The sequence below is a fragment of the Choloepus didactylus genome, chromosome 6 (genome assembly GCF_015220235.1).
Source record: "Choloepus didactylus isolate mChoDid1 chromosome 6, mChoDid1.pri, whole genome shotgun sequence".
Classification (NCBI taxonomy): domain Eukaryota; kingdom Metazoa; phylum Chordata; class Mammalia; order Pilosa; family Megalonychidae; genus Choloepus; species Choloepus didactylus.
In genome coordinates, this window is record NC_051312.1 from 121739190 (window position 1) to 121760402 (window position 21213).

The window sequence follows — 21213 nt, forward strand, 5'->3', positions numbered from 1 at the left end:
TAAAATGATGATAAAAAAATAAAATAAAAAAAAAAAAAAAAAAAAAAGAACTAGTGAGGAAGATACAAAACTAAGTAGCCAAAGCTTTCATGGATTCTCCATATGGATACCTGGTAAGTTCGTAGTCTGACTAATGATACAGAGGAAGATTATGAGTCAAGTAGCAAAGTTGTCAGTGAATGAGTGACCAAGAAGAGCAACGAAGAGACCAAGAGGGTGGTTTAACCATGCTGTATCAGCTTCAAAAGCAGGTTTTTTATAAATAAAAGAATGGAGGAGCAATGATCCAGCAGCAGCATGGGGAGCAAAGAGGACTCTAAATCCAACAAGTGACCCAGAGTCTCATAAGAGGGCACCAGAGTGCCCAGTGAGCACTTAATCAATACAATCTTTGTTATCCTGTTTATTTGCAGAATCAACAAAAGCAACATTACATCTGGGTCAGGATGCAGATCATCTTTAATGGGGAGAGGAATCCTCAATTATAGAGTTATCTCAGGGAACGGGGGGCCAGGCTTTTGGCCAAAGTGCAGGAAAGGACTGGAACCACTAAATGGAGGGCCCCAGAAACTCAGGAACCATTCTCTATCCATTCCATCTCTCAACTTCTTTCTGCATGCTAGCTCTATGCTTCTCGGTTTTGTAAACCAGTTTTTTTTTTTTTTTTTTTTTGCTACTTCATCCACATATTAATTGAGCCACCCCCACCCCCCAATAGGAGATGTAAGTAGACTGATCCCACAATTTCATTTCCATCTGTCAACTGTCTCTTGGGCCCATTTCCTTGGGGAAAGACTCAGATGGACCTGACTTGAGTCCTATGTCCACTCCTGGTCCAATTAGGTACAAAGGAGCAGCACATGGCTGCCAGGGCCCACTCCTGTGGTTTAGGAGCAGTTCTCAGAGAAGTGGGGAATGAGTCATATACCCTGCAGTCTGGTGTTCATTTTATTTAACATTTTTATTCAGAAAGTCCCTAGGGAGATTTTGGAAGACATAATGACACCACTATTAAATGACAAATTGTTCCAATTTGACTCAATGAAATTTATTTTGATGCTTTCACATCATGGTAGAGAGTGGTAGGAATGACAAAATTCCTAGATCTGCAAAGGTTTTGCTCTATGTATTGTCACTCTAGGATAAAAAACATAGGTCAAGAAGGCAACATGATCAAAAGTGAAAGAGTAATGCATGGGGTATTTGGAGAGCAACTTGACAAACATATTTCATTGTGTTGGTATGGGAAATCTTAAATAGGGTAGGCAAAGAACATTTAAGGACTGTGTACTTGATACAGAAGGAACGGGAGACTCATTACAGGGAAGACAGATTTGCAATACCTTTAAGCTGCTTTCTAGTTTTAAACTGCTTTCTCATATGTTGAATCAGGCAGGACACACATATTAGAGGTAATACAGACAAAAAAAGTGAGGTTCAGAGAGATCCACTGCCCCAAATCCCCCAGGTGTTAAGTGGAGCTGGGAGTGGATTTATGGTCTCCTGACATCCAGAGCACTGCTCCTCTACCACTTCTGTCCTGTTAATTCTCAGGACATAACGAAAGCTTTGGGAAGTCTAATCAGACTAAGTGATAGAAGGCTGTGGGCATGCAGGCTGCAAATGCCACCAAGCTAAGGACTACCCATGAGATTAGACAAGGTTGATCTGAGGCATCAACAGAAAAGCCAGGACTTGATCATCAACTTGGACAGCAATGAAGACAAAGCATTCAAAGATAACTCTGAAGTTTCCAACCAAACGACTTGGTACAAATGGTGCCACTGTATAGAGAAGATAATGTACAGGTGAGAGAAGAGAGCTAATGCATTTCGTTCTGGTATGCACTGTGTCTTTAAAGAAATAGCAAAATATACGGGGTGAGATGCCTTAAAACAATTGGAAATACATGTTTATATTTCAGTTAAAATATTGGAACTGCAGCTCTAGATTTGGAAGGAACTGATATTAGGATAGACTTTATATTTCAACTATTAATGTTTTAAAGATGAATAGGTTACATCAGAGAAATAAAAGGTAAATCATGAAGAGTAATCCCTGATGAAATTCACTGAAATCCTAAGCTTCTCAAAATATAGTTATCTAAACTGAAAAGTATAATCATTGTCATATCATGTTTCTTCCTAATCTCAATTCAGACAGCATGGGCTCAGCACCTATACAGTGGTGAAATAATCTTCTGAGAAGTAATTAGCATCATCTGTCTTGTCTGTTATTTGTTTTTCAAGGAGCTAATTTTCTTCTCCATATCTTTCAGCTATACATAGGCTTCTGATGATGCAACAAGGGAAACTCTGAAAGTGATACATTTGATTTGATATGCTCCTCATGTGTATTTCAACTAAGACACTGAAAATACTGCCTGGTATATATGGAAAGGTTCAGCATGTGTCAAAAAGAAATTAGAGATCAAAAAAGGCAGTAAGCTTTTATTACCTTTGGAGCTTTAGAAGTTAAAATGACAGGTCTGGTGACAGTGACTAGAAAGTACCTGACAAATTAAAAATTAAATATTAAAAAAAATTAAATTTACTTTTGGGGAAATATAATGTTAAAGCAAATGTAGAACAATACAAAGAAAATAATTTTGAGTTCAAAACAACAAAAGTTTAAAACAAAGAGGTTAAGAAAAAATGGCTTTTAATTTAAAATATCTGGAAGCACTGTGATCTGATATTATATTTGGATTGAGGTGGCAAATCATGAAGAGGTAGAAAAAAAAGGAGAGAGAAGAGAAGAAGCAACGGTATATAAAATGGACAGATCAAGTAGAAAATGAAAGTGAAGAATTCTCTTCAATTGCAAAAACTAAACTGTGTTTAATTAAAAAAAAAAAAAAACTGAGACAATGCTTTATTTCTTTTTCTGCAAATTTATGGCCCCTTCCTTCTTCTAATTTAGCACCTATACAAAAGAGAAGAGGAAGTGTTCCCAAAGACCAGGGTGACCATATAATGTAATGTCCATTCTCAGGGCACTTTTGTCTAAGACAAACGATAAACAGGATATCAAAATCACTTGTATAATCAGGAGTATCCCAGGCAAACCCAAATGTAGGTGTGGTAGATTGCAAACACGGCTACAATTCCTCCACCTCCCTATACACCCATCCTTTACAAAACAATTCATAGCTCCCCCCATCAAGAGGTGGACTCTATTCCCCACCCCTTGACTCTGGTCTTGGCTTGTGATTTGTTTTGGCCAATAGGATGCAGTAGACACAATGGTGTGCTAGCTGTGAACCTAGGCCTCAAGACATCTTGAGCACTTCTGCTTTCTTTCTTGGATCCCTGCCACCCTCATTAGAACACGCCTGAGGTAGTCTGCTAGAGGATCAAAGACCACGAGAAGAGCTGAGGCAGCCCAACTAATATACGGCTAACCCTTGGAAGCTGAACCACCTAGTCAACTTGCAACTGACCTGATCAACAGCCAAGATCAGAACCATGCAATGATCCCAGCCTAATTTCCTCCAAAATTGTGCACAAAATTAAATGCCTGTGATTTTGAGCCACCAAGTTTTGGAATAGTTTATTACATGGCAATAGCTAACAGATAGACTCAACTTGAGTGCTGAAACCCAAGGCTCTTCAGCCCCAACTCTGGAAGATATTAGGCTTCTTTTTTTAGTTCCTTTCTTCTGGGAACTTAACAGGGCTCCATCCAAAAATAATTATCTTCAAGCTTACTCCTAGGAAAGTAATATCTATGATCTTAAATCTAACACTAATATAATCTTGCATTTAAGTAGCATTTTGCAGTTTAAATATTTTACATATACCATTTTACAAAAAAGAAAAACAAAAATAAACAACAAATGAAAACTATGGAGCACAGGCAGGACAAGTATCATTAAACCGATTTACAAATGAGGAAATCAAGGCAGGGCAAGTTAAATGACTTTCACTAGTCGTAAGTGACAAAGCTACAATACTTAGAACTACACCTACAGACTTGCATTCCTTTCCTTTATAGCACTTACGCTAAAATCTTGGGTCAGTACTGGTATATAACCTTCCAGGTATTTAGTTAATAATTAAATCTATGAAGCAGTTTTGTTTTTTTTTTTTATTTAAGTAGAGAAAACATGACAACTCAAGGGTTGTTTTGAGGAACAACTCTAATAATGCATGTAAAACATGGAATGCAATGCCTGGTAAAATGTTAGGCCCCCTGTCCCTACTCACTAGGAGAAAGCTCTCTTTCCCAGCCTTGATCACCTCCACCCTTATTGCACTGAGAATTACTTGAAATGACAAATTTGCAGCTAGTTAGTGTAGACAAATTTATTTCTACAATAGTTCAGTTATAGAAAAATAACACTATTTCAAAGTTAGGGTAACTAAGCAGAAGTACAGTTTTCCTTGTATACCCATACCAAATATCACACATAGTTTCAAGCCATTCTTAAATTAACAAGGAACAAATGCAGAATCAAGGAAGCATCTGTCAATATGAGATGCATTAAAGCTACTTATCAGCCCTAGAAATCAGAAAACCCAGAGTGATCTAGTGCAATAATTCTCAAACTTAGGGCACATCAGAATCACCCAGGTTTGTTTCAGTAGGTCTGGGGAAGGACCTGAGAATTTGCATTTTTACCAAGTGTCCAGGTAAAGCTAACGCTGCTGGTCCGGAACCACACTTTGAAAACCAACTACGTAATAGGAATGTTTCTAACCTCTATTCTTTCTCCCTTCCCCCACCCCCCAATTTTTAAAAGTGAATTTAGTGGTCACAAAAGTTCAAGAAATAAATGGAGGACTTCACTCGCAGATTTAGGATGAGAATGTGTTACTTCTAGGGCAGCTAATCCACCATGTCCAGACCACTAAATCACAATGTTTGTGGATTCACAAGGCTAAGGAAGCCATTGGTCTCTCAAAATAAATACCAAAAGACAGATGGTACAAACTTTGTTCTTCCAAAAAAACAAAGACAAAATATACTACCATATGATTTAAAACAGCCATTTACTCTGTGACTTCTCTGAGCCTCAGATTCAGGAATAATAACGTACTACTCTCAAGAATTGTTCTACTGATTAGGTCAGATAATGTGGGATAAGTGCTCTCTTTAATCCATAAAACATAGATACTAACATTATTTCATCACCACCATTATTATTTGATACAGGGGATAGTCTTCCCTTGATCCACTCCCAATTTGCTGCTATAATTCATTTTAAAAATCAATCAGTCGTTGGGTTTAACTTTATGGAATACTGGTATCTTTTTTTTTTTTTTTTTTTTTTACTATCTTTAACCATTCACTTACACAAGATTTTAGTACATGGTTGAAATGGCCATTTTTGCATCAGGCTAAGTCAATGGATTCAAAGACGAAAGAACTAAGGCTTCAAAACTGTTTTGCTTCTAAACCATCAAGATTAGATAAATAAATTGCTTTACAAAGTGACTCATTTTAGGGCAATTAATGTTCCCTATATTGTTTTCTGAATCTCAGGCTATTTATAGATGGAAACATGGGAATAAAATATCTATAATCACTTCCTATATTCTATATACTACACAGTAATGTTTCATAGTTAAAAGTTTTTGGCCATTTAAGTATCTACCCACATAAATATCTGAGGTTTTAATATTCTGGAACTATAAAACAAAGCCATAGAGGTACATGGTTAGGGTAGGAAAGGGTTTCTCAACCTTGACCCTGCTGACATTTAGGGCTAGGCAATTCTTTATTGTGGGGGGATATCCTGTACATTGTAGGATGTTTAACAGCATCCCTGGCCTCTACCCCACTAGATGCCAGTGGCAGCCACTGAGTCATGACACCCAAAAATGCCTCCAGACACTGTCAAATGTCTCGGGGTGGGGGTGGGCACATCTCTGGTTGAGAACCACTGTGCTAGAATTTTATGTAGACATAACTATAAACTTTCAACACACATTATACAAGACTCTAAATAATATTACTAAGTGAAAGAGTACAGCACAATAGTTTCTGCTATACTATTTATGCCAGGGCACATAAAGTTTCTCTATAAACTACTTAGGCATACAGTTACCCACAATCATCTTTTTCTATTGAAAACACTGACATTACACAGGGGGAAACACACACACACACACAGCTAATCCTGCAACCATTTTGATATTACCTGATATAGAGAAAACCTTATGATTTACAAACATTCGCTAAATGGAGACCTAGAAAATTTACTGGAGGTGTCCTTCCTTCTGAATTCTCAGTCTCTCTTTCTCTACTTGTAAGCGTTCCTTTTCAATCTGCAGCTTCTCCGATTCAAACTTTAAAAACTGTAGCCTATCTTTTTCCAGTTGCAAGCGTTCCCTCTCAAGTTTTAACTTCTCTGTTTCTATGTCCTGTGGTTGAAGTATGGACTTTTCTCCTTGACCAAGTTCATTCTCCAGACATGGTTTCTCTGCATTGACTATCTGTAACCTCAATTTTTCTCTTTCAATCTGCAGCCGCTCCTTCTCCAGCTGCAGACGCTCATGCTCCATGTCTAAGTGCCGCAGCCTCTCTTTCTCAATCTGCAGCCGCTCCTTTTCTACCTGCAGTCTCTCAGCCTCAATATCCAGTCGTCGTTTTTCCAACTCCAGCTTCTGTTTCTCTATGTTTACAAGCAAATGAGACTCGTCATATGCAGATCTAGATGGTGTTGAGTTAAGCGTAAAAAACTCATCAATGTGGGGGAAATCAGGAAGTTCATTTTCCCTCCTGGTATCTGGTATGACTGATGACAACATTTCTTCTTCCTCCTCAATCTCAAACTAAAAGAAAAAGAAAAAAGTGATTTTCTACTTCATGGTTGTCAATGTTTCTAAATGTTTCTTAAAACCTTTGTGGATTGTTTGAGCACACAAACCATTTACCTGAATTTTAGGAAATAATTCTTTCTGAGGTCACTAATGCACACAATCGAGATAAGTATATTTAGGTGAGGGGAAAGAGATTCATGATGTAAAGAAAAAGAAAACTGGAATTCCCTTGCTCTGTACTATCTTTAAGTTACTTGGAAATCTGGGAATGTCTACTGTTCCTGGACTAAAATTCCCACGGGAGAGTTGAAAAATAAAAAAGAGGGTTCACAGACTAATACTTACTTCAGGACTCTGGGGATCCCTTTCTTCCTCTTCCACTTTGACCTCTGTTAAGGATCCACCTGCATCCCTGAAATCTGCCACATTTTGCCAATCAAAATTTGCATCATTTCGGAATCCAATCTTTTCATCTATCTCTTCAGTGAGAGAATCATCTAAATCGGACGTGGGAAGGGGAAACCCCGAACCAACTAGCTTAATGTTCGCCTTCATCCTCTTTCTCTTCATGAGTGCTCGCCAGTCCAGGTATCTTCTTTTCACTTCGGTCCCTGTCCTCTGCTCTCCTTCTCCTACAGCATTCACACACTGTGCAATCTCCTCCCAAGCCATTCGCTTCATCACATTAATTGTTGTATTGAGCTGCTTGGAAAAAATGACTTCTTTCCTTTTTGTAATTTCTTTCAAAAGAGTCTGAGTTTCTTGAACACTAAAATTGCTTTTCCTTTTCCTTTTCAACTGCTTCATTTTTCCAACTTAAATGTGGTTTTTAAAGTAAGAGAAGATGTGAAAGGAATGTGATGAATGCTACAAAGTATAAAAAACCCAAAGACAATCCTTGTTGGCACTTTAATTCACTGTTTTCTGTTCATCTAGTAGCACAGGCAAGCTGGAAAATTCCTAAAGGGGGGGAAAATAAAATCAGTCAATCAACCTGTGACTTCTGTTACATTGTTCAACCCAGTAAGCTATGAACAAAATTAAAATTAAAAAAAAAAAAAACCCTCTAAATATGGCTCAAACCTTTCTATTCTCCACCTCTGCCAGCACCACAATAATCAAGTGATCATCTTCTCTAACCCGGGTGACTGGACTGGCTCCTATCTGGTAGCCAGTGTTCATTCCTGACTCACTCTAACCTTTTCTCCATTTTGCTTGAAAAGAATATATGCTGGCACCTGTCTCTTTCCCTTTCCACTCTGACTTAAAACTTTCCTCTTAAGATAAAGACAGAGCTCCTTAATTTGGCCCTAGAAGGCCTGGCATAGTCTGGTCCATCCATACTCTCTAGCTTCTTCTCCCACTATCCTCTCCAATTCACCCTCCCTACTCCTTCCTGCGGTCACCACTCTTGTCAAGGCTCCCCCTATTCAAAGCCTTTGTACAGTCCGTTCCCTCTGCCTAGAAAGTGGATGGCTCCCTTCTTGACCATCTTAATTCTTCCTCTTCTTCAGCTTGAAACTTAAGCATCTCTTTCTTTATAAAGCCATTCCCGATAAATCACATTACTTTACTGGAAGGTCTGCAATACTTTTCCTAGTCTAAATCTTATACTATGCTAACAACATATGGCTAAGAGTCTGTCTCTTCCCCACCTCACTACCAGTTTTATGAGGGCAGGAACGTTTCTGCTCACCATCATCTCCCCTAGCAGAGTTGCTGGCACATGGCAGGCGCACCATAAATATTTGTTGAATGAACTGAATACATCAATTTTCCAAATCAACCATTAATTTGAGATAGCAAAAAGGAAAAAAAAATTAACTCTGTACTCTGAAGCCTAATTTTACAGCAAAACTGAAAAACTAGGCAGCAAAATCCATAAAATTCAGAAGCAAATGAGACAATGTAATCTGATCAAAGAAATGGTAACCACCTATGTTTTACTACTTCACAAATTAAAACTCAGTTTTAGGTTAAACCTACATAGAAACTCTAAGTTTGGAATGAAATTTCATCAAATAGTGAAAATACTGTAAAGATATGACAAAATTAAAGGATTTTTCTCAGCCAGGCCACCTAATTGGTTAAGAACACCATTTAAAACAGAAAAAAACAGACAAAAAAAAATAAGAGATTCCAAAACTTTTGGGGATTAGTGTACATTTCCTGGTTTGCTTTTGTAATTCTGTCCCTCAATGCTCACCATAACCTCTCCCTCCCTCAAATAAACCAAGTAAACAAAAGCCCAAACACAAAACAAAACATTAGATGGTGTATTTATTTCTAATTAATACTTTTAATTAGCTGCCTTTCTTTTGAGAATTTCTCAGCAGTACTTGATAATATTGTGAGTCATTTTAATTGTAGAATTAGAGATCATGATATAGGCAAGTAACCATCCTTGGAGTTTCCCCGAAATGAATTTTAAAATACTCCTGTGGCAAAATTTTAATGTAAATTTCTGAACGGGAAAAATCTTGTAAGCATTCCCTTTAGATGTGAGAAAGTAGACTCCCATGCTATTAAATCATCAAAGAAACCTGGAACTTCTTAGAAAAGGCAAACTTTTCATGTCCTACCCCAGACCAACTTAATTAGGAACTTGGGGGTGGTGCCCAGCAATCTGTGATTCAACAAATCCTATTATACAATGGGCAGTAAAGTTTAAGAACCATTGGGCTAGACCCATACCAGTAAAACAGATGCTTCAGACACCTCACTTCCTACCTTGAATTCTAGTCTTACACTCGTGTACCTGAGCGGTGGAATCTAAAGCATCAAAAATCTTTGCTATGACAGAGATGGGAAATGTATCTTGCGTTTGCATTATGGGAAGGTACACTAGAAGGTTGGAATAGATGTGGAGTGAGCCAACATCTCCCAGAGGCAGAGAGAAGGTCATCTAGTGAAAAGGTCATAGTGCCCAGCATAGTGTAGCACAGGGTGCTTTATAAATGTTGGTTCAATGAAGGAGAAGAGTGGGACAGAGGTTGGAAAATTTCTTTTCCTTGGAAAAAAAGATTTTATAAGAATGTAATGGAAAACTAAGGCTCTCAGAAAGAGTAAGGAAAACATACACAAACCATGTTTTCTAACTCCAAATTCACTCACTGATTGTTGTTATAGAGCTGACTTTTCTTCCCCTACAAAGTAAGAGGGTGGGATGAGCTTGCTACAGTTCCTTCCAGCTCTATCACTGTATGACCATGAACATTTCCATTTTTTAGAAATAAAGTTCTAGGCCCTGTCAGGTAATCTCCACCAATGGGAGGCACCAATATTTCTGTTTACAAATAAGATTCAGAGAGGTTAAATAATTTGCCTAATATTACCTAGCTAGTTAAATAAGAGGCTATATAATTTGCCCAACATTACCTAGCTAGTTAAATAACAGGAGTTAAACCCAGGTTCCCTTATGTCACGTGCTTTCTTCACTCTCTTAGCAGCCTGTGATAGCTAAATCTCAAAAATGTTGCTAAGGTAGGTTTTAGATTTTCAAAAGGGGCAGACTGTCATATGGAAGGTTTAGATAAACCTCTGTATATAGACAGAAATACTCCCCAAAGTTTCAACCAGTTCATCTCACTCAGCCATGGTTTCTTCTTTCTTAAATATGTTTCTCTTTGACAATTTAAAATTGCTATTAGTAAGAAAAAATATTTTCTAGTAATTCACAGCACAAATAGTATTGTCTACTGAAGCAATAACACAGAGCAAGTTCTCAGTAATCTTTGTTCAACTTTGTATATAGCTAATAACATCACTAAAAATATTCCCATTACCACATCCTTTTGTTTCTAATCACTCATGTGGAATAACCGTTTCCGGAACTGTGACCAGCTATTGAAGTGAAGGTCAAAGAGAACTGAAAATTCAAAACAGCAGCATATGAACTCTCAAGAAACTGTTCTCAATTTCACACATCCACACAGAAAAAGTGCGAAGTATGCAAAAAACAAAAAAGATTGCAAGCAAACTATTTCTAACATTGACCTTCAAAATTTCTCAAGACATTTAATGACAAAATTGAAATTCACTAGATCAGAATATGTAATCAGCTGCAGCAATTTGGGTCTTTTTTTCTAGTCATATATTGCCTTTACAGGTAAAGGTCAGTCTCTTGTCATTAGAATATAAGCAAAATTATATATAAATTAAGGTATCAAGAGACTTTGTAATGTAGTGGCTATGACCACAGATTCTGGAAGCAGATGAGCAGGGTTGCAATCCTGGCTCTGCCACTTCCTAGTTGTGTGGCCTTAGGCAATTTACGTAACCTCTCTATGAGGATTTTCATTTGTAAAATGAAGATAATAACATTATTGCACATAGAAGCTATAAGGATTAAAGGATTTCATAGAATTTTGATTTTGCATCAAAAGACAAAATTTTTAAATAATTTTCGCAAAAGGAAACAGGTCAAAATAGTATCAACATTGCTCTAGTTGTTAAGTGGTAGGTCCATGGGTCTTTACTATTATGCTTTATAACATATGTACTACATTCAGGGGCATGCTGTAGCCTGCTTGTACAAGCTCACAAGAGTTAACAGTGCACATCTCTTCACAGCTTTGCATTCAACGACATCATGGAGGGAACTAGAGATCAGTCAAGATGGCAGTATTTACACCATGGAAATCAACAGGTACTACAATTAAGGATTTTTTTTGGAGGGGACAGGAAACTGGTTTATCAGCATACTTTTGGGTACATTATTTTTGCAGATATTAAATATTATGTAATAAATTAAGGAAATGGAATGTTTTAACATCTAATCCCAAGTCAGTCTAGTGAACTTTCTAGAAAGTTTACAATTTTAAAGGATCATCATCTTTTTAAAATAAAAGCTTGACAAAAAAAATTCACCAATAGGGGAATGGGTAATGGGATAAATAAAGCTGTAAGGATTGGGGAAGAGCTCAACGTACTGCTATGGAATAATCTCAATATATATTGTTAAGTTAAAAAAAAAAAAAGGCAAGATACAGAATGTTTCCACTACACTTTTGTGAAGTAGGGGGCGATAAACCAAAAGTAATCAAAACGGATTACTGATGGGGGAGGGAAACGACAGAGTGGAGGGCATTAGGATAGAAGAAAAGACTTCTGTGAATGTACCCTGTATTAAAATTTGTGTTCGGAGCCATGTAAAATGTTTACATAATTTAAAGTCAATATAAAGAAAGAAAATAATCCCCCCAAATCAACAAACTAAAGTAAATGAATCTAGCTATATCAAGTTAGTAGCGTAACCTCTATGGGAAGTATTGAAGTGACTTTAAAACAGCCAGTATTTTGACTATCCTATCCTTAGTAGGATCTACCCTAAGAACAAAAAGAACTGCAGAGAAATCGTAAACTCTATTAAGTAGTCTATTAGTAGCTATTCTCAAACAAACATATAAAAACATTGCAGGATAAGGTAAATAAGTAATTATGCAAATATCATCAGGAAACAAGATTTTAGGTGTTAAGAGGAAAGAAATAGATTTTTCAAACCACTTTGTACTTTAATTTTAAATTTGAATTGTAAACATTGGTATGAACACAGTTCACTTTCTTTTTGTTTAAACATTTGTATTTCCTAACTCTCTTCTGAAAAGGCCTGGAAGAAATGATAACCTGATAGTAATGATAACCCAAGCACCCTAGAGCCTAAACTATAAAGATCATGCCCCCCCTAAAAGGAACTGAGCTCCTTGAAAAATGGCAAATTCCATGTCTGGAGAAGGATATATATAATATAAGCCTAAACCATATAGTTGTGTCAGAAAACAAGGAAGCTATCAGATTAAAGGGGTTACATCGAAAGAACTTAGGACTCAACTTGAAGGAACTTCAACTGGCCCACGCTGTACAATTTGAGTGTCAAAAAAAAAAAAAAAAGATTGTAATGGAATGAAACACAAATAGATAATAATCCAGTAACTCATAATAAACCTTAAAATTAAAAAAAAAAAAGCCTCTTTCATCATTCTTAGAGGTTGCTGCACCAACTGGTATTCCAAAAATTGGAAACTAAAAGGAAACAATCTAGAATTTGTCCTGCTTTGTCTATATGAACTATATTCAGGGTGACCAAAGAGCATATGAGGAGAATTTCTTTATAGAGAAATTATATCTAGAAGGAATGACAGAAAACTGGTACTCTAGTGAAATGATGGATCCAGCAACAAATATCAATGGTTTTCAAAACTATCAGGAAAAAAAAAAAGGTTCCATCATCAAATGGAACTTTATAATGAATTGATCAAAAGTTATCTGTATCTGAACCTACTGATCAATCTTAACATCAGTTAAAAATTTTTTTATAGGTGTCCCAATAGGATAGAAATACATGGCATCCCCTATGAAGTAATCATATGTAAAAAAAAAAAAAAAAAGAAAACTGAATTCAAATCTAAGCAAACCTATAGATCTAACTATCAATTCACAGGAAACGGTGGGGAAGAGGAGAAAGATATGTGACACCATCAAAACAAAAAGTGCCAAAAACATTATGAGGAAAATTTTATAGGACAAATGATCCAGTTTCTCCATTAAATGACATTTTAAAAATGTGTATACATGTTGGGGGGAGGGAATAGAGCGAGTGTGATGACATATTAATAGATTTAAAGAAGCTTAACAGACATAGCAACCAAATGCAAGAAACAGACTTTGTTTAGATTCTAATTTGAACAAATCAACTGTAAAAAAGCATCTTGAGAGAGTTGGGAAAATATGATTATGAATTGGTTTATTAGATAATATGGAGGATTTATTTTTGTGTTTAGTTTGCTAGCTGCTAAAACAAATACTATACAATGAGTAGGCTTAAAAACAGGAATTTATTGGCTCAGTTTCGGAGGCTAGAAGACTTTCTTCAGCCCAGAGTCTTTATCTTCCGGCTGGCTGGCAATCTTTGGGTTCCTTGGCTTTTCTGTTCCATGGCAGTGCACATGGTGCCATCTACTCCTTTCTCTTCCAGGTTCAACTGACTTCCATCATCTGGTTGCTCTCTGTAGTTTCTTCCTCCACGTCCAGTTTCCTTTGCTTAGGACTTCAGCCATATTGGATTAAGGCCCACCCTCATTCAGTTTGGGCACACCTTAACTAAAAAAAGGTTTTCAAAGGCCCAATTTACAAATGGGTTCACACCCACAGGACCAGGGGTTAGGTTCTGAACATGCCTTTTATGGGAGACATGGTTCAGTCCCCAACAGGTGTGATAATGGTATTATGGTTATGGTTTTTTAAAGGTACTTATCTGTTAGATGCATACTAAGTTATATATCATTTCCATATGACTGAGGTTAAATGATTTAATTTGCTATCTAATAAAACAGAAGAGGAAGTGGGGAGGGAGGAAGGAAGGTAAAGACCAATAAAATGTTGACTGTCTTTTAAGGTATGTGATAGACTCATGGGAGATTAATGTACTATTTTCTGTACTATTTATGTATATTTGAAAAACTCCATAATAAAAAGTTTTAAAATAAATCGGTAAAACCAGAGTCACTCAGAGATCATGAAAATTCAACCAACCTACCAACAACTAATGTCCTTGCAAAACACTGGCTGGTTAGAGAACAGAGGTCAGTTCTCAAGATGTCACAGGCAAAAAAAATTATGTAAGTGCAGATGGCTGCAAAACGGAAGTTATCATGCAATTTATAAATTAAGGGGGTAATTCTTTTTTATAAAGGCAGTCTGTGAAGACAGAGGCAAAATCACATTTAACAGTTTCCAAAATTACAACTTCAGCTCCAACCCAATATAGAGTATGTTATCTTTAGTGAGTGACCCTATAATGGACAGACCTGTAAATGTAACTGTTTGCTTCTATAAATATCAAAAATATTATAAATAATTCTTATATCTAAATAAATTATATACATTATACACAGTAAATAAATGTATAATACAATTTGTAACAGAAGCAAAGAAGTCAGAGTCTGAGATGCCATAAGTGCCATATTAAACTATGAATATGGCTTAATACAACTTGGGGCCTGTGTGGTTTCTAGCTAATTCAGGCCATCAAACCTGGTTAGGGGAATGTGTATGACTATATGTGTGTACATATACACAAAAGTTCCTTCTCTATGAACTTTCAAATTAGGCACATTTATAGACATGAAAATGCTATGCTCTATTAACAGGTTCATTAGTTCTGTCCATCCACAATCACTATATCTAGGGATCATGTGCAGTCATTTCTGTCTCAACCATGTGGCTATTTGTGAGCCCACCACACATGGTTTATTTTACTTTGAGGTAACAAACACTTTTTAAAAATCTACTTATGAGGGGTTTTAATTACAGAAAATATATTTTTTAAAAGTTCCATAATCCCCTACCTACAAACCTCTGGCTTAAAAATAACAACAAAAAAAAACACCAAACCAAAACACATGTGCTTAGAAAATCTAAATGAAGGTACAAAATGACATGAAAACCTCCAAAAAGTAATTCTTTAGTAGCTACAGCATGTGTAATTCACCTTGTCTCTCCATACATATCTGATTAAGTAGTCTTTAACATTGATTCTCTAGCAAGGTGGTTCTCAAGGCTGGCTGCAAATTAGAATAACCAGGGGGCTTTTTAAACTCTCAGTGCCTGACCCTATTCCAAGGATTATTGTAATAGGCCAAGATGGGGCCTGGCTATAGGTATTTTTAAAAAGCTCCCTAGGTGATTTTATGTGCTGTAGCCCTGCACTGTCCAAAATGGTAGCCACTAGCTACATGTGCTATGAGTACTTGAAATGTGGCTAGTAGAAATTGAGATGTGCTGTAAATGTAAAATACACACTGGATTTCAAAGACTCAGTGGAAAAAAACTGAATGGTAAATCCTTTATTAATAATTTTAATAATGATTACATATTAAAATAATACGTTGAATATATGAAGTGAAATAACATGGCGAGAGTGGTCAAAGTAGTGGTATTTTTCATTTAGGAAAACAAAACATGAACTTGCACATCTATTCAACTCTTTAAATTATGTGCACATGTAACTTTGATTTCAAAACTATAGAAAACCCCACAAAATCTAGCAAAATGCCTGGCTCATAAAAAGTCTATAATAAATGTCAAGAGTTTTATTATTAAAATGATAGGTTTTTCAAAACTATTACATTCAGGCAAGGGATAAGAATACTTTACTATAAATACCACTCAATTAAAAAAATACATTATTTACTATGTTAGGTTGGCTAGACAATATAGCAGCAGGATTTTGTTGGTTGGTTACATAGTTTATCTGCATAGTTATATGACTTGGTTTGTAATAAACTTATCAATTTAGAGGTTTATTTACAAGAATAACTTTAGCACTCAACTACAAAAATCAAAATCTGTTTCAGAGTCCTCATCTGTCATAAAAGACTTAAAATATAGACAAAGCTGGTCTATTTTTGGAAAAATATATCCAGTAGAAGGCTGTAGGAGACAGGATAAATATGCCAAGTTTTAAGGACCAACACATGATCCTATTTGTTGGAAACACATCAAAAGAATACAAACTGAGTCAATGTAGACTTAAGAAATGGACTACCTTGAGAACCAAACTCGCTTGTAAGTAGAAGAATGTCTTTAGACAGGAATGAATGAGAAGTATAAATTAGGAACACCCATTATTAGATTGAGTAATTAAGACACATTCTTTCATTCAGCAAACAGTATTGAGTGCTTAAAACCTTTCAAAGTCTTTTTCATTGTACTTTACTCTTCCTCTCTCCTTATTCATAAATCCTGTTTGAGCTCCATCTACATATATACCTTTCTACCTACCTTTTACAGTCTTATCCGTCACCTCCCAATCCCTATCCCCTACCTGCATTTCCCAACCCACCCTCTCCAACACATACATGCACATAAGAGCTACATGTATAATTTAAAAATTTCTAGGAGCCACATTAGAAAAATGAGAAATAGGCAAAATTAATTATAACAACATACTTTATTTAATCCAATATATCCAAAATAGTATCACTTCAATATGTAACTAATATAAAAATTGAGATATTTTACATTTTTTTTTGAACTAAGTTTTTGAAATCAGGTGAGAATTTTACATTTACAACACATCTTAATTCAAACTAGCCACATTCCAAGTGCTCAATAGCAATATATGGCTATAGCCTACTGCACTGGACAGCACAAGTCTAGCTGCTATGGTCCCTCCCTTAGGGCCATCACATAAGTATTCCTCTGGCCCATCTCCCCAACTCCCGTATTTCCCCCTTTTGCCTGGCCAATGCTTATTTATCCTTCAGCACTAAGCTTAAGAATCTCTTCTTCCAGGAATCCTTCACTGTTCCCATTCATCTAAGTTTGATGCTTTGCTACACATTTCCACTAGCATTGTACTGACTGTGCTGTAAATTATAATCACTTACAATAAAGAACCAAAGATGAATATATTACCCCTACTATCAAATAATTTACAATCTAGTAAAACCTATAAAATATATATGTACTAAAAATTATGAAGACTGTGAACTGAAGGTTAGTGAATGCAGACTGCTTAGACTTGGTGCCAATTCCACCAGTTACTAGCACTGTGATCTCAAGCAAATTACTTAACCTTTAAAATATGTTTCTTCATCTATAAATGGGATTAATAATGAAGTAATGCTCTGGGTGGGGTTTCTGAGGATTAAATGAGATAAGCCAATCAAGATACTTACAACAATGTTGGAGATATAAGTAGCCCTCAACAAACTGTCAGCTATTATTCATTTCCTAGGACAATGTCTGGGCACAGTAAGCAAATATTTCTTGACTGGACAAATAATGTTAATATATGAAAAGTGCAATAAAAGTACTAACAAAACACCCTTGGTGCTCAGAAGAAGGGGCAATCCTTGGTGGGACCATCGAAGGTTCTGAGTTGGAATTAGCATTTATTTGGATCTGTTAGATTAAGACTAATGAGGGGCAAAAATAAAGGGAAGAAGTACCAGGAATTAAAACTAGCAAACTATTTTGGGGCAAAGCATCAATAAATATTTAATGTTGGCTTAATAAGATCCTACACTTGGTAAAAAAAATTGAAAGAAACAAATTTATCTGTGAAAGTGCAAATATTTTTGAAAGTAGATTATCTTTCATATGGAAATATTATTATACTAATACATATACTATACATAACAAAATATAAGTATGTAACAAAATAAATGACCGCAGTTGTCAAGAGAATTCTAAATTATCCAGGTATCCACCATCAGATTTTGCTGCTCTTAGAGACTGATTTCCTGATTGGGTTGCTGTATTTATGGGTACATGGCAGAAATAGCAGTCCCTCATAAAGTAGTGAGTTGATACATTTAAAAATTTTTCCCAGTCGTTGTTGCTATTTGCATGGCCTATTCCTTTTTCTAACAATTTCCAAGATACTGGCAGAGCTCAAAAATGAATCCTCCCCGGATGTGTAGAATCAATCAGTAGACACCGGGATTTTAGGAAGAGAAAAAGTTTATTTGGCAAAAGCTAGCCTCGTGAAGGCAGGAGGTCAATTTCCTCAAATCTGTCTCCCCAAACAGGAGAAACTTGCAGTATTTTATAGCATTCAAACAAAGGTAGGCAGCCTTAGGATATAAGCAAAGCTGTTTTAGATAAAGTCGGAGATAGTCTAATTGCTGAGTATGCATAGAGTGATTACATACCATAGTGAACTTCAGGCAAGATAGCATAGGAATTTGGGGTGTTTAATTCTGCGCTGATTTATATTAATCAATAAGGGGCTAAGTACAAGGGCATCCAACTTCAGCGGCTATGTGCAAGGGCACAGGACTTCAAGTGTTGCAAAACAAGGGGATACAAGGGAGGTCAGTCAGGAGTTGTTTTGATTACAGGGTGCAGTTTCAAAGCACAGCATCAGCAAAACAAAGCATCTGGGTTACAGTTCAGTGTGATTTCTGTTATAATTAGGCAAAGTTTTCTTTTAGGTTAACTTTCTTTTTAATTGTGCATACTTGGCAGTTAAATCCAGTTAAGGGTAGTCTAGCTGGAGCTGTTAAAAACAAGAATTTATCTATGAGGTATATAGGTGGGGGTTTCCGAGATTACAGAAGAGAAATGGAAACTTTTACAACTTAGTAGGGGAGGGAGCTGCTTCAGAAAGTGCTGGTGGTAGGAGGAGGGTATGAAAAACCAGTTAGGATTGGCTATAGTAACTCTAGTTTACAAGTGGTATCCCTTTGTCCCTATGGTAAACTGAAGTACAATTTCACTGACAAAATGCACTTTTTTTTTCAAAAAAACATGTATTCATAACCTTTCATAAATTGAAATTGGGATGCATCTTAGATTCCCAGTCAGTCATGAATTAACTGAATGAAAACTTTCCACTGAAATCTGGGCATCTTCTGATTAAGTTCAAGAAAGTGCCAGCATCAATTTATCTTAAGAGTAGTTGAAATCAGGTAGCTAAGCTTGCATGGATAGAATCTACCTTTCCATGAATGTTTTTCTTTCTGTTCTCTCCTTCGTGTCTTGATATCCATGTAACAAAAGCTTGTGTTTTCTTCCATGCATTTCCCAGTACGTCATTCAACAAATATCTTTGGTTCTGGGGATATGGCACCTTACAAAATGTAAAAAGATGCTATTTTAAATGCCAAATACTCTCTATGTTGGTAGTCTCCCTATCTTTACAAAGGGAATTCAGTAACTGCGACCTCTAAAAATGCATAGACCTTCCAAGCACATCAGAGAGAACAGCCATTTTCCTGAAATCTCATCTCACATACATTCTTTATGGCTGGAAATAGGAATGATAACGTAGTTCACTTACGGAATCCTTGCGAAGACGATGTGCCACCAATGAATGTCATGTTATGAATGAGCAACTTTTTTCAAGGACTAACATTTGTGAATGAAGTTCCTAGATACTGTGTGATAAGACAGAATTATGAGTGCTGAGAAAAAATAAGCAGTAAATTCTGGGGCAAAAAAAAAAAAAACCCAAATTAGATAAATTAATTAAGCCGTTCGGGAAAAAAAGCATCACAAACCTACAAATCTCCACACCCCGCGTAATCCCCTTTAATTTGTGATTTTCCCCTTTATATTTTTATAGGCAATTCATTTCCCTGCCGAATACGATGCAGATACTCTTCCCTGAAACTTGGGGTAGGTAAATAACTAAAGTTTACTCACGGGTCGCCCGTAAATAAAGGTTAATAAAGAACAACGTACTCTCACCCCTTTCCCCGCCGCCTCCTGAGGACCGACCAGCACCAGCCACTGGGAAGAATCGCATGAGACTGGATTCCCAGGGAGGCCACACAGGACCAAGAGGCGCGCCCCTCACTCTGTCACAGCGATGCGGCTGCACCTGGGTAGTCGGGGCAACCTGGAAGGAAACTGCCCTCTCGAGATAGGAAATTGGAGTCGCGTCTGAGCACTCAGAAACTTTCACAGCCTTATTTAAGCGGCTTGGACTCTCCTTCCCTCCCCAGGCAGGCGGCAGCCGCGCATGGTGCTTCGCGCATCGCGGTAGCCTACGCTGCAGAGCTCGAGCCAAAGCCGGTGGCGGCCGGACTGTCACCTGCCGCTGACCCCGCCAGGACCCTCTCCGCTGCGAAGGTACCCACAGTCCACGAAGCCGGCACCTCTGCCTCGGCCTCACTCGCTGCTTCTTCCCGGAGGGACTCACTCACCTGCGACCCGGGCTGCAACTCTGTCCGATCACCCCTGGGGGGTTTGCGGGGAACGGTGCTCCATTGATTCCCCTCCCACCAATTTCGCCCGCCCCCCTCCCGCCACCCACTGGCTGGCGCTGCTGCTGTTCGGCTGACGCGGCTGCTCCATTGGCCCGGAGAGTATTGCCATTCTGGCTGAGAGCCCGCCCCAGGCCTGGGCTCACAATGGGAATCGAGTCCCAAACCGGTTCCGGGTTAGTGCCCTGGAATTCCGCCCTCTGGTGATTCGTGGTCTCCCGCTCTGCGCTCAGTCTTTGGCGCGCTGCTCTGTCTGTCAAGTGGGCTCTGGGAAAGGATTGGCCCCTAGCGAGCGGCTTGCTGCACTGTTTTGCCTGATTGGAGTAGTGGCCGCTCCATGTCTGAAGTCTAGTGCTGTCCTTGACCCTCACCAGTGACTTGTGAAAATGGCAAGGAGGAATTGGGAAACTTATTTTGCCCCAGCCGGGTCCCTAGCCTAACGTCACCTTCCACTCAACCAACTGCGACAAGTTTGGCCTCACACCACTCCACTGAGACCGCCCTTGCCAAAGGTCACCAGTGACTTCCTTTTGGCTAAAACAAGGAATAACTTCTTGGTCCCCTTAATTTACCCACGGCCTCAAAAAACATTTGATTTGTTAACCATTCTTATGTTGCCCTCCTGGTGTTCAATCTCCCTCTCAGTCCTCTCTTCCATCTTCCTTTCCAATTTTTTCTTTCTCTGCCATCTCAAGTTCAGGTGTAAATGGATCTGTCTTCCCATTGCCTCG

At 37.6% G+C, this 21213-nt stretch overlaps 1 protein-coding gene across 3 annotated transcripts; it reads right to left on the reverse strand.

Moving 5' to 3' along the window:
• Positions 1-5226: 5226 nt before the first annotated feature.
• On the reverse strand, positions 5227-20495 carry MSANTD4 (Myb/SANT DNA binding domain containing 4 with coiled-coils). Of its 3 annotated transcripts, none has more exons than XM_037841269.1 (4): positions 20423-20495; positions 19555-19651; positions 7113-7727; positions 5227-6779 (listed from the first exon to the last, which is right to left on the reverse strand). In XM_037841269.1, the coding sequence occupies exons 3-4, from the start codon at positions 7572-7574 to the stop codon at positions 6204-6206; spliced, it is 1038 nt and encodes a 345-aa protein (XP_037697197.1). In that variant the 5' UTR covers positions 7575-7727; positions 19555-19651; positions 20423-20495; the 3' UTR covers positions 5227-6203. The 3 variants fall into 3 exon arrangements, with proteins under 3 accessions (XP_037697197.1, XP_037697196.1, XP_037697198.1); XM_037841268.1 differs by lacking the exon at positions 20423-20495 and adding an exon at positions 19959-20412; XM_037841270.1 differs by lacking the exon at positions 19555-19651 and having other exon boundaries at positions 20423-20494.
• Between the last annotated feature and the right edge of the window lie 718 nt (positions 20496-21213).

Coding starts and splice junctions, on each gene's coding strand:
- MSANTD4 (XM_037841269.1), bottom strand. CDS start 7,574: ATGAAGCAGTTGAAAAGGAAAAGGAAAAGCAATTTTAGTGTTCAAGAA. Junction 6,780..7,112: donor GGGATCCCCAGAGTCCTGAA/GTAAGTATTAGT, acceptor TTTTTCTTTTAG/TTTGAGATTGAGGAGGAAGA.